The sequence below is a fragment of the Hyperolius riggenbachi genome, chromosome 6 (assembly GCF_040937935.1).
Source record: "Hyperolius riggenbachi isolate aHypRig1 chromosome 6, aHypRig1.pri, whole genome shotgun sequence".
NCBI lineage: Eukaryota > Metazoa > Chordata > Amphibia > Anura > Hyperoliidae > Hyperolius > Hyperolius riggenbachi.
The window spans coordinates 283,945,952-283,959,995 of record NC_090651.1 but is presented as its reverse complement, the minus strand read 5'-3'; the positions used below and the strand labels follow the sequence as shown (position 1 = coordinate 283,959,995).

General features: G+C 44.4%; 1 protein-coding gene across 3 annotated transcripts in view; it reads right to left on the bottom strand.

Moving 5' to 3' along the window:
- Positions 1 to 14,044, bottom strand: part of DIXDC1 (DIX domain containing 1) — a 226,577-nt gene that overhangs the window by 181,072 nt on the left and 31,461 nt on the right. For 2 of the 3 annotated variants that reach the window (XM_068240947.1, XM_068240949.1), the window contains exon 1: positions 7,583 to 7,803. The exons of the other annotated variant lie outside the window; for it this stretch is intronic. In XM_068240947.1, the coding sequence (XP_068097048.1) occupies positions 7,583 to 7,642 (60 nt within the window). In that variant the 5' untranslated portion in view covers positions 7,643 to 7,803. Of the gene's footprint in view, positions 1 to 7,582; positions 7,804 to 14,044 lie in introns of those variants that run through there. 3 annotated transcript variants of the gene reach the window in all.

The window sequence follows — 14,044 nt, the reverse complement described above, 5'->3', positions numbered from 1 at the left end:
ATTCCTGTGAGCCAAGGCTCACATTGATGACAAGGTCAGGAGCCAATGAAATTGGCTCCTCACCGGCTCACAGAGCTCTGCCATCATAGCAGATTGAGGGGTATGCGGCGATGGGCGAGTGGCATGACCAGCGAGAGCTGTGGGCCCATGCGGCGCTTCCTCGAAAAGCCCGTTTTTTGGTACCAGCAGTATCTGGTCCTTAAGTAGTAAGAGACTGCTGGTACAAAAAGCTTCTGTGGAGGACTGCTGGCTTCTGTATGAGTGAATGGACCTCACAGCTACCACTCAGTCCTGTTGATTCCAGTACAGTATTGAACAAACCAATGATATGCATGGATTTTTTATATGATGCACATGATGTATTTGATCAGTGTTTGGCTTGTTAGGTAAATGACTCATATCTCCATGTTTACCAGCACCACACGATACCGGTATTTGATCAAGCAGTACAAAGGTTTGCAGCCAATGATCAGCTCTTAGGCCTAGTGCACACCAAAAACCGCTAGCAGATCCGCAAAATGCTAGCAGATTTTGAAACGCTTTTTCTTATTTTTCTGCAGCGTTTCAGCTAGCGTTTTTGCGGTTTTGTGTAGCGGTTTTGGTATAGTAGATTTCATGTATTGTCACAGTAAAGCTGTTACTGAACAGCTACTGTAACAAAAAATGCCTGGCAAACCGCTCTGAAGTGCCGTTTTTCAGAGCGGTTTGCGTTTTTCCTATACTTAACATTGAGGCAGAAACGCATCCGCAATCCAAAATCTGCAGCAGCCCGGGAGTATGCGTTTCTGCAAAACGCCTCCCGCTCTGGTGTGCACCAGCCCATTGAAATACATTACCCTAGCGGATCCGCACCCGCAAGCGGATCGCAAACTGCAGCAGAACCGCTCTGGTGTGCACTAGGCCTCACTCACATTCTCCTGCACCTCCATCACGCTCATTTAGATTAAAAAAAATTACTTTTCCAAATAATGTTCTATTGACGTACGTCAGTTAAGAGCTTTTGATATTTTCATCTCTAGTCTAACTTCTAGTGTTGAAAAATGATTGACAAGTGTATGACTACCCATAATCAATGTCTATAGTATAGTACTGCTACCCCAATGTACACAGCCTTATTTACCTCTCCATGAGCTCCCTGGTTCACCCTGATGAGTCCCCATTAACATAGGCTATCGGAGGTTTTGGCACCACTGGCTCCTCCCAAGACATTCTGGCCATTGCATTGGTGCCAGGGCTGCAGGATGTCAGTGAGGTTGGGTATACCAAGCAGGCAGAAATGCAGGATCCACCAGAGTTTTTATTAAATAAAGCCGAGGGAGAGGTAAGTTTGAGCCTGATACTGTGACGTGTTTAATGCAACACAGTAACCAAGCAGCTCAGGGTGACCCAAACTACTAGGAATGTATAGAGGGATAAAAGGGACCAAAAAGTCCTCCTACTAAAGTAAGCAAAGCTTGGTGTAATTTGCCTTCTTTAAAACAGAAGGAAATCTGCTGTGTTTAATGCAAATGAATGCACATGGTATGAATTGAAACATGGTATCAATTTTAGAACAGCAGAAGCTGTTCTTATTGTATTTGTGATGAATGAAAACTCACATGGCGGAGGGACCCTATAGAGCACAGGTGTTAATGTCAAGGCCTGCGGGCCAAATCTGGCCCTCCTCACCATTTTATGTGGCCCTCAAGAGCTTAAAATGTGCATCATTGTAAGCAGTAAAAGAACAATGGCACATTGCCTTCCCATTCAAAGGAGAATAGTTACCCCTACATAGTTTGAGACTCTTCAATAAATATTGAATCTTATTAAACAACTAGGGGTGCTAGTCTACTTTCGGGGACCCAGCAGGAAAACTCATAGGAAACAGTTCTCCAATCACAGTATCCTCTTACAGCATAAAGCATTGTGATTGGCTGAATAGTGTGGGCGCAGTTTACTACAACCTATTGGAAACCTAGCAGTTCAAGAGGGTTCCGTCAACTTAATCACATTAGCTAATTTCCCTATGAGGTTGCCTGCTGGGTCCCCTAAAGTAGTTTAGTGCCCATCTTGGCCCGTAACTTAGACTATGTGTTTAAGGTTTTGTCCCCTTATGTGATTGAGTTTGACACCCCTGCTATAATGAGGCCACAGAGTGTATGAGCTGAGGCATACTCACTAAGACAAATATTTATTAGAGGAGGGTTGTGGTCATTCATCTGTAGCCACTGTCCAGAATTATTATCTACTGTGTTATTTTGCAGCAAATTAGGAATTAAGAGCAGATAACTATGGAATGACAAGCAAATCTGTCACCCCCAATGAAATCATGTAATTTTTTTTTTTTTTTTTTGTGTGGCATAACTTTACTTTACGTTTTCAGTGTAAGCTGGCCACTAACTGTCCAATTTCTAGCGAAAAATCGTTCACGCGATCAGAAATTCTGATCGGACGAAAAATCGTTCACTACACCATCAACTAACCAATCTTTGCTTCCTATCTATCACGACCACCAAGAAAATCAAAATTTTCGTTCGATGAAAATTCATTCGGGCGACATTTTTTTCACTCGTTCATAATCGATTGTGTCCACCAATGGAGATTATTTACAACCAATCCGATCAGAATTTCTGATTGCTCGAACGATTTTTCGCTAGAAATTGGACCGTTAGTGGCCAGCTTTAGTCTCTTGTCCTAAAGCCTCAGACAAGAATCTAACTTGTGTATAGCTGCACTCAGACATAATTTAGCTATAGCCAAACAGGGTGTCTTTTTGGCACTCATGACCCAAACTGTCACCCTAATGATTGATGTACAATTGCTAAGGGTTATAGTTGTAGTAGTGGAAGTGTATGCACTTTAAAAAGATCTGATCTGAACAAAAAGAAAAAGATACTTACCTTTCCAGATGAAAGCCTCTGTATAGTCCAGAGGCTTCCTCCATCATCTTTGACTCCACCGATCCAGCACTGGGATCTTCTAAGCATATATCCAGAAAGGGCCTCTCTTTTGGCCGCACTCCCATCTGTGTACAAGTGTGGCCGTACTGCAAATGGGTAAGTATGGTCCGCCCCTACACCGTAGTGCAAAGTGGCTCCTGCACAGCTTTTTCCAACACAAGCAGCTTCCTGTTACTGTAACAGAGCGGACTGTACTCACACATGTGCAGTATGATCACACACACATACACGGATGGAAGAACACATGCAAACAAAAAGAGGGTCCCAGCCAGCAGTGGTGGGACATCGAAAGGCTCTGGACGGAGGCCTCACTGCTCTTAGGTAAATATCTAACTTCTTTTTTTTTTTTTTTAATGAAAAGTCACAGGTTTGCTTTAAGACAGGAAGTAAACAGAAATGTTGCAAAACATAAACAAACAAAACAACATCCCCCCCCCCCCCCCAGCCAAATGTAAAAGGGTTAATATCACTCTCGTATTTTTATCACTGTCTGTGTTCCTACTGGGGAGATTTGATTACTTTCAGCCCTTCAGAATAAGCTAGAATGTTCAGTATAGTGATCCCAGGGGTTACTGTTCCTTCCATTTCTTACATAAATCTACAATACCTACTTTAATTTTGCGGAATGTTGCACAGTTCTAGTTACATGTGGATATAATCTAGGGAACAGCTCACATACTCTATAATGTTCACATCAGACCACCTGAGTAGCTGTACTCTGTAATAAAAGGATTGTATACTTGTCAGTGTTCAAAAGGAAAAGTGTTAACTGTACCTTGTTTTGCAATCAATCCAAATATATCTTGTACACTTCATAGAGGGGTAACATTTCTCCAAAGGGTTCCATATAAGAGAACAAGGATAAATTGCACCCTAACCAACTTGTCTTTCTCTGTCCACCTATTAACATCCCACAGAGAGGACCACCAAACAATGCTATTTATTAAGATCTGCAAGTCCCAGGCCTTTCTGGAGTTTACAAGCTAATGATCTGGTTATTCTATGAGATTTATTACTCCAAATACAATTGGAGACATCTTTTTGCCTTGTGTTTTTTTCCAAGAGATATAATTTACTGGGACAGTGTCAGATAATTACAGCCACTTTAGTCAGATTTCACAGAGATGCCATAAATTCTCCCAAAAAAGAATAGGTTATATGTTGTCTATTTCTCTAAAACAACCCTGAATGGTTTAGGAGGCAGAGGGCAGAGACTTCCCAGATTTTCCAACAACCCACTTTTTCCAGTGCAGGGTCTTCGGGTTGTGATAAGCGCAGCCAGACTAGGCATGTGTGAAATGTTTGGGCATGCCCAGTAGAAAAAACACTCATGCACTGAGAAAAAAAGCACTGCACCAGGGGCTGCATTCTACTGGCCACACGCAGACCTTACTCGCACATGCCTAGTCCAGATGTGCTCATTTAGACTAGAGGATGAAGAGGGACCTTGTGCTGGAATGGTGGGTTCTGCAATGATCCAGGAAGCCTCCCAACCATACAGAGTTTTCAACCACTGAGCTAAATATCTAACTTTTCTTTTTTTTGTTTAAAGTGTGCTTCAAAAAAGTTTACTGATACAGGATGAAGATTTGTAGCTAATTCGGATTGATAGAACAACAACAAAAAAGACATCAAGAGTTCCACTATCCACTTTAATAGACTCTTTTCTTCAGGAGAGATGGTGATTTGCCAGAGAAGACCAGCCCCAGCAGTGCCTGCACAGGGCAGTTATTCCTTATGATGATACAGTAGCACAAGACTTGACAAAAGTGCTTGTGTACTAATAAAATACAAGACTGCTAGAGAAATCTATTTACCCCACAGTTCTTTCTCTTACACCTTAATAATTGGAGCATGAAGTCCTACAAGCACTTGGTGGTAAGACGCACCCTGAATGCAGCGAAGACACTTACAGTTCAAAACTGGGGGACTTCCAGGGTGCCAACCCTGAGAGAACTAGTCCGTGACCTAAGCCACATAAGCAACATGGAAAACATGGTCATGTCAGTACAGGGTCGCTCAGACCAATTTTCTTGGACACTGGACTTTACACAGAGAATCAGAGGACTTTAAGAGGTTACTGGACAAGCAGTGATGAATAAAATAGTCATGTATTCCCATGGCATTGAGACTTGCTATACCCAGAGACCATATATTTGAAGTGCAATGACCAATTTTCATATGGACCCCACATTTTTTTTCTTTTTTCTATTCCTTAGTTAGGTTTGTGTTACTGTTTTCAGTCCACAATCCCTAATACCACATGCTATACTAAAAACCTATGGCAGAAGCGATTACGCTTATACCACTATTCCTGAACCCAATGCGTATGACTCTATGACGTATGACTATGTTTGTTTGGAATGATACTTGAACTTGATACCTAAGATTATATAGAATGCATCAGGTGTTTAGATAACTGTTCTTAGATTTAATCTGGAACACGCTCCACTAGCTTATTACTGCCAAATGTACACTATAATCTTGAAAGCTTTGCTTCATGTTTTGTACTGTTTAGAAGACCATGGACCAGTTATGCATTCTCTGATGCTTATGGACTGTTAGAAAACTAAAACTTCTCTACAAAAAAAAAAAGTATTTGAAAAAAGTGCTTGTGTACTGTAAAGAGCAACTCTTCATACAAACCTTTTTTTATGGGGGTTACTGCCACTGATAACTATTTTTCTGTTTTGTTGATTTCTTTCTAGAAAGCTACAAACTGTTTTTCTTGACTTGCTTTACTGCTTAGGAATTTGCTGATGAATAAAATCTCACTAAACTTATGGCAGCCTTGGAGCTTGCATCTTCCAAAACCAGTAAAAAATGACAGCCTCTGTATTTTCAGTTCTGACAGGTTGCTTCTGTCTGTATATGACTCCAGTTCATACAAGTTCTATAAGCCAAACTGGATATTACAGCTACATAAAGCTGCTGTCTTGAGATATACCGCTAGATGCTTTGCATGTCTTCTTTTGGTTATCATCACAGAACTAAGGAACTATTCCCCAGTACAAGGTAAAGTCCCATCTGTAAGGACAGCCAGGTTAATATGAGGCTGATTTCATGGTCTCTGGCACGTGCATGCAGGTACGGATTCCTTCTAAATCCGGTAGATGCCAGGCTTCTAAGGATAACCTTACACGTCTTTGTAATCTGAGACCCAGCACCCATGTGACAGGACAGCACAATAAACTATGACACATGCAGGTAGTACTATCCTACTACCAGCGGCACACATTGTACAGGTGCAGGCAGGCTTCCCTGCTGTATGGTAGAACTACAAGCCAAAGTATGTATAGACAACTACAGATGACACATGCAAGAGCACTTCCCAACACTGCTAATGTTACTATAAAAAACAGTCAATGCATCAAAGAAAGGAAAAAACACAAAACTGAAACAAGTTATGATGTGTTCATCTATTTACTTCTGTACAGAACAAATAAAGCACTATACTGTATATGAGCGTCAGGGCCCCTAATTTAAAAATAACAGCAGTCATATGTGCAGGAACAAACCATCCACCCTTGGGTGCTACAGCCAGCAACTGCCAGTGACTGAGCCATAAACAGTCATTCATAAAGTATGGAAAGAAATGATCAGAATCTGGCAGTTTTAATGATTTTCCCCAACACGACTCTGTTAGTCACACTTGCCAAATATACCCCACAGACATTAGATCATGGCCTATTAATCTCACCTCTATGGGCATCTTATGAATCATGTCAGAATTGTCTGGCTATATCAGATGTACTTTGCTAACAAACAATGCAGGATAGAAATATATTATTTATAAGCAAGCCAGTGAGAAGTCTGGAGTAAACTGCATTCTTACCTACCAGCCTCTGTAGTTGTAGGATAGAATTTAGCCATATGATGCACAGAACAAATATGCACAACTGCAGCCCACGTAGGAAAAGTCATGTAAGTAACATTACTATACTCAGTGTCTGTGGCGTAACTACAATTCATGGGCTCCCCAGCAAACTTTTGATATGTTGCCCCAATGTTCACACCCCTTCCCTTGCCTCTCCTTGTTGCCCTTCGCAGCCTTGGGGCCCATCTCACAAGGGTCATAATACAAATGTGTCCATCAGGATCTTCACACCTATAACTGTCTGTAGCCACAAAAACACCTGATCTGAAGTATAGTGTCCTGTATCAGAAGAAGGGAAGGTTAGTAGTTGCCTCCCCCCCAGTCCAGCTCAGGGCCCCCTGCGATCACTGGGGTTGCTACCCTTCTAGTTACGCCCATGCCAGAGTATACATATGTCATAGCCAAATATAAACTGTACATGCTAAGTGATAACATCGATCTACCAAACCACACTTCCTGCCCCATGCATGCACAATCCGCACACTACTCAGATGACACCATATGATGTGAAGTGGTACACTTTACATATATACAACAATACTAAAATATATTTGTTTCCTTATTCACTGCTTTCCATTGTGAATCCAGATTCAGTGCAAAGACTTCCTGCAGCAGAAATCCCAATGGAACAGACAGACTCCCCCCTTCAAAGGCAAGTACAGCCCCCCAAACTTCTGCAAAACTTTCCAACCCGCCCCAGATCAGCACTACACGTCCGTACAGCCGTATACCCAGCAACCACTACACATATACAGCATGCTGGTACCTCTGGGAAGCCCTCATTGAGAATGTCCTGCAAATTCCCCCTGGCCAGATAAGCGATCATCACTACTACGGACAGGATGCGAGGCTTTCCGTTACCGGGACAGCAGCACAGGGCGACGTGCCGGGGCGATTCTATGTGAGCACAAAGCGGCGGCAGTTGCCATCAGGAATAACACCGGTCCTCTCTGACCGCTAATCCCAGCCTGGAGAGCACAGACGGCAGCTGGGGAAGAGCAGAGCTACTGCGCATGCCCGTAATGCGAGAGGAGGCAGCCTAAACTTCACTATGACAACCAGCAGTTTATAGGATGGAGACACAGGAAGGAATAACAGAAAACAGATGCAAATATCTGCATCAGCACGCTGCTGAGCTTGCAAGTCCAAGGGCAAACACTGACGACAATGCATAGAATGTGTTCTCTCCTGCAGGAGGAGACGAACAGCAGCAAAAAGGGAATTTCAAGGAAATATTGTCATTTTTATGCACCATTCTGACTGACAGTCAGCCCTGGCCGATCTTACTGGTTTTGAACACATTTCTGAAGTTTGTTCACCCAAAATCATTTTGGGATTTGCAATTGGTTATTTAAGTTTAGTTGACATCATCTTTTGGTCTCTTCTACGTCTTAGGTTACTTTCACACCATGGCCCTTATTCAATTCGCTTGTTCTCGCCGCCGGTAGAAATCTAGTACATGTACAGGACGCTCCCGGCGTTGGAGCATGATAGAGGACGCGCACAGCCAGGGCCGCGCAGTGGCCGGCGACTGGCTCTGTCACAGAAATAAAAACCGGAGGATCGTTCTGTGATGCCACGGGCACAGGGCGGTTGCAGGGGGCTGGTAGAAGACCCAGGCAAAAAAACTTTTTATGGTCCCTTTAAAGTGTACCTGTAGTGCCTCTGGGAGTACTTACCTCAGGAGGAGGAAGCCTCTGAATCCAAGAGGCTTACCCCGTCCTCCTGAGCAGAGAGGATCTAGCCCTGGCTCCCCCGAAAAACCTCCTTTTCGACGGAGCGCATATGTGGCTCTCTGCTCGGGCTCCAGCAGAAATAGCAGAGCCTTATTGATTCCGCTCTACTGCAGTAGAGCGGACCGCGATCCTACTCAGTCATTTTGCAGCAGCCTGAGCAAAGGGCTGTTAGTGCGCCTGTGCAGGCAGGCCACTGTACATATTATTGCTGCTGTTGGCTTGGGAGTACCATCGCTGGAACGAGCTGCCTGAGCAGGAAGCCTCATTAACGTCCAGACTTGCCCCTCCCGAATTATGTATCCCCTGGGGCAACTTTTTCCCGACAGGTTTTCTCCTAGGAGATAATCTTTTATCTTCTGTTTAAAATAACTTTTTAGCACTCTGCAATTTCGTTGAATTGTCTACTTTGAGACATTGCCACCAGCAGTGCCCAGATTCACCAGGATGGCCTTGGTGGTGATCCTTGGATTCTTTTTCACCTCTCTCACTATCCTCCTGGCCAGCACAGGTGTCACTTTTGGATTCCAACCACGTCCTCTGAGATTTTCCACAGTGCGAAACATCTCGTATTTTTTAATAATAGTTTGCACTGTAGCCACTGGAATTTGAAAGTATTTAGAAATGGCCTTGTAGCTCTTTCCTGACTTGGGAGCAGCCACAATGCCCAGCCGCAGGTCCTCACTGAGCTCCTTTGTCTTAGCCATGTCTGTCCACAAACCAACTGCAGAGAGCTGCTGTTTTTCACCTGCTGAGTTAATTAAAACAGCTGTTCCCAATGAATCAGGGTAATTAGGATGCTTTAGAACAGCTTGGACTATTTGGAATGGTATAGTGTCTTTGGATTTTCCCACAGACAGTGACCATTTGTGAAGGGTATAAATCATTTTGGACTAGACACTTTTTGGTCAAGTGTAAATAAAAGCTGAGAATTTGTTTTCCCCCACAATAATGCTTCTTGTACATCATCTTATTATCTTTTGGGAGACACCTATGTCATTTCCCATTACAAAATTACTTGCTGCTTGAATAAAAGTAACTACCGTATATACTCGTGTATAAACCGAATATTTGGGACCAAAAAAGTGGTCCAAAAGTGGGTGGGGGGGGGTCGGCTTATACATGAGTCACCATGCCATTGCCCCCTACCCAGTAATCTTCTCTATAGAGTTATGGGTGATTAGGGCACATACACAGTCACAAGGGTTTCTCCCTCTCCCCCTCCAGAGCGGAGTATTATATAAATTGCAGCTATGTCCCCGAGCGCCTCCCCCTGCAAATGCAGTGTGGTCTAGCCGGACAGTCGGACAGTGTCGGCTCTCTCTCCCTCCACCCCCGCCAGAGCGAAGCGGCATGTGAATATCAGCAGTGTGCTGATCGGATTGCCGCTCTCGCTGTGTGCAGAGCTATAAACAGCGGTACGTGCTTCCCCCACTTACTCCCTAAAGTCCGTTCCTGCTGCTGATATTCACATGCCGCTTCGCTCTGGCGGGGGTGGAGGGAGAGAGAGCCGACACTGTCAGTCCGGCTAGACCACACTGCAATATGCAGGGGAATCACTCGGGGACGTAGCTGCAATTTAGATAATAATCCGCTCTGGAGGGGGAGAGGGGGAAACCCTTGTGACTGTAGATGTGCTTTAATCACACAGCACTATATAAAGGGGATACTCTGGCTGAGATACACAGGATTTATTTATAAACTGCTCTGCTCTGGAGGGGGAATGGGGACACAGTCATGGCTGCATATCCTCTCAAACTACGCTGCATATGCCGGGGGCACAGTCATTTGCAGGATTGGGCACTTGTGTAGTGTATGGCTAGCAGGACAATGACTTTAGACCTCTGCATTGCTTCTCTCCACGGCTTATACTCGGGTCAATCATTTTTCCAAGTTTTTTTAGGTAAAAGTTGGGGGGTCGGCTTATACTCAGGTCAGCTTATACTCGAGTGTATACGGTAAGTCAAAATGTGCCAGTAGGGGTATGAATAATTATGGGCAGCACTGTAGGTGTAAATTACAGTTATAATTATAGGGCCCTAAGGAGCCCAAATTAATTACCCAGAGTTCTTGAAGTTGCTCTAAGGGCCTCATACAAATGTTAAAACTCTGTCTCACAAGTTCATCATTTATATCTGGATTGGGTGGCAGATGATTGCACAAGCAGTCTCCATCTTTAACAGTCAGCTCAGCGCAGGAGAATAGCATCTGGCTGCTTTGTGTTAAGCTTGGGGGTGTAATCTCCACAGTCAGCATACAACACATAAGCTGACGTGAAGGAGGTACACACACCAGCACAAGGGATCAGGATATCCCCAGTTTAGTGGAGGAGAGGACTGACTCCAATAGGAGATTGTGGTGCACAGAGCCGGTGCAGATCTGAACAGCCACAAACACTTTCGTAATAACGTCTCAGCGCAAAGTAGCGCTGAGCGCATAAACCAGGACTGAGGAGATCAGGACAGGTAGACAGAATGAACGCTTGCTAGCTAGCGATTACTTGGCGACAGCAAGCGTCCAAAACCAGACAGACTGGAATGAGGCAGCCAATGCGTTGCGGCGATGGCGTGCCTCACAAAGACAGGACAGGAGAGACAGGAAATAGCAGGATCGAGATAGATGAACGTAACACAGATAAATATACAATAAGTATGTTTTCCTAGCGTATTACAATTACAGCTATCAATGAAACTATTCGTAACGTCTGACTAACGTATGTATATATTGGCAATGAACCGATATATGACATAAGCAGGAACTCTGACTAAGACTGAAGTAATACAGGGAACAGGACTCAGAAGGATTCGCTATCTCTTCGCAGAGATGAACGCAATCCACAAACAGGACCAGGAACAGGATTCAGAAGGATTCGTTATCTCTTCGCAGAGATGAACGCAATCCACAAACAGGACCAGGAACAGGATAACTAGCTCAGCACGGGTGTTCACGATACGCGCAAACTACCAAAACGTGCTGGAAAGCTGACTAACTGAACACAGGAAATAAACAGTTCGTGTACGTATATATCAGCGACACTGATATATTAACGTAACACGAATACAAGGAAAATAACAAAATGCGCAAGTATGCGTATATATTGGCGATGAACCAATATATGACACAAGACAAGCAAGTAGCAACTTCTAGAACAAGAGCAGAACTAGGAGGACTCGCTGACCCCTTCGCAGGAGTCAGCGCAGTCCACACGGACCAGGAACGAGGTGGGGCACGAGCAGAGTAACAGATAGAGTCTGAAACTATGATAGCCCATGAGGCATTGCAGGAAGCAGTTCTTTATACTGAGGTCATCCAATGGGAGCAGACCTGCAGATTCCCACACAAGTGAATGGTAATTAATCACAGGCTGATAGCAGGAAAAGGCAGACAATGATATGCAGCCTGCAGGAAAGGGACCGCCCCTCCACTGCAGCAGACAATGTTTGTTTACACAAAAGCATATTAAACTGTCATAAACTTCAGAGCGACTGCAGATGGAATCAGCAACTAGTTTAAGTGCAAACCAAACTATGCAAGCAAATGCATGTAATGACATTAGAACTGCTTGGTTTGCAATACCAGTGCAGTCAGCAGTAAACGCTGCAGAAGCGATCATAACAGTACCCCCTCCCTTAAACGCGGCCTCTGGACGCCTATGAAAACTGACATATTTCTCCTGAACCACCCAAACCAAAAAATCAGAAGTGGGAAATCCAGCAAACTGATCTGACTGAAAATTCATGAAGGTCGGATCCGTCCGACAAAACCAAATTCCCGAATCAGTCTCACCAAAACTAGACCAATTGGAACCAGAACCTACCGAACCATGCCCGTCAGCACTACAAGCCTCAGTGTGACACCCATCAGAACCACGACTTCCAGAAAACAACCCCAAGAAACTCTCTGCGCGATACCCACCGCCTTCCAAGGACTGTCCAAAAACGCCAAAGCCTTTGCAATGCCCACCGGAACTGTCCCTACCAACACAAAACCCACCGTTGAACCAGTCCAAGGTACCAGGACAAGTTTCCTCAGAGATCTCCCAGAACACTTGGAAGCTCCAAAGAGATCCCCACAGGTCAGAACGCCCCTTAGGCTCACATGGAGAACTATCAAGAACCCCTATGGAACCCAGGGCAACTCCAGAGTCAGGGTCACAAGGACAAACATCAAGATCAGGGCTTTTAGGGACCAGAACCATCTCCGGGCATGCAGGCCAACCGGCAACATCAGAACATGTCTCCACTAGGGAAGCACGTGAGCACGCTAACACAGACACATCTGGGCAGTCTGGCATACGAAGCACATCTGGGCACACCGGCACAAGAGAAACCTCTGGGCATGTCAAGGAACTGCGAACCTCAAAGTCAGTCAAGACAGGACCGAAACCAGAACTGGGCAAAAAAAATTCATCATGACTAGACTTCATAGTTACTGGATTCTCACTAAAAACTGCAGGATCAGACTTAGATGTCGCTGATTCCAGCAGGGTTATTAACAAATCATGTTCAGGGGCATTTGCAAGACAGGGCAAATCTTCTGATGTATGCACTGAACTAGACAGGGTTCCCATAGCTTCTTCTGGACTAGACAGAGACTCATCAAATACACTGGACTGGAGCTCATGAAGGGCTGCAAAACAAGTCAATATTGCAGCAATCCCCACTGAACTAGGCAAAACTGAGTAACTCACTGGACAGGAAGGGGGCTCTGGAACTTCTGCCACACCGGCCAGAGAACCAGAATTTTCCAGGATACAGGGCTGGGTTTCAGAAACACTCATTAACCCGGACTGAAATTCTGAGATTTCTATTATTTTTTCCAGCGAGTCAGAATTATCCATGTTACAGGGCAAGACTTTTGAAACATTCAGAGGACAGGGCTGGAGTTCCTCGGCTGTTACAACACTGGAGAGGGACTCAACAACATTGGTTAAATCAGACTGTGTACAGGGCAAGGTATCTAACACACTTGCTGACAAGGACAATATTTCAATGACCTCTGCTTCGCTGGGCAGAAATTCATCAAGTTTTATTAGAGCAGACTGTAATTCCAAAACAGCTGCTAGACAAGTGAATATTACTGCAACACCAACTGAGGTAAGCAGTGCCTCAGACTGTTCTGCTAGAGGGTTTGAAGTATCCAAAGTACTGGGTGAAGCATAAGACTCTGTGACCACAGCTTCACTGGACAGGATCACCGAACAGTCCACACTGCAGGGCAAAACCATGGAAGCACCTGCTGGACAGCATAATGATTCTGTGACCTGAGTTTCATTGGAGAGATCTACTGCACAATTCATGGTACAGGGCAAGTTCACTGGAACACTTTCTGAACACGGTAATAATTCTGCGATTTCGGACTCACATAGCAGACGCTCTGAGTTATTCATGAAACTAGAGTGAGGTGTAGAAACAGGAAGATCAAAACACAATGTTTGCGCATCTAAATCACCATTCAATTGTGAAATTGGAAAATTCAGATGCTGGGGTTCTGAG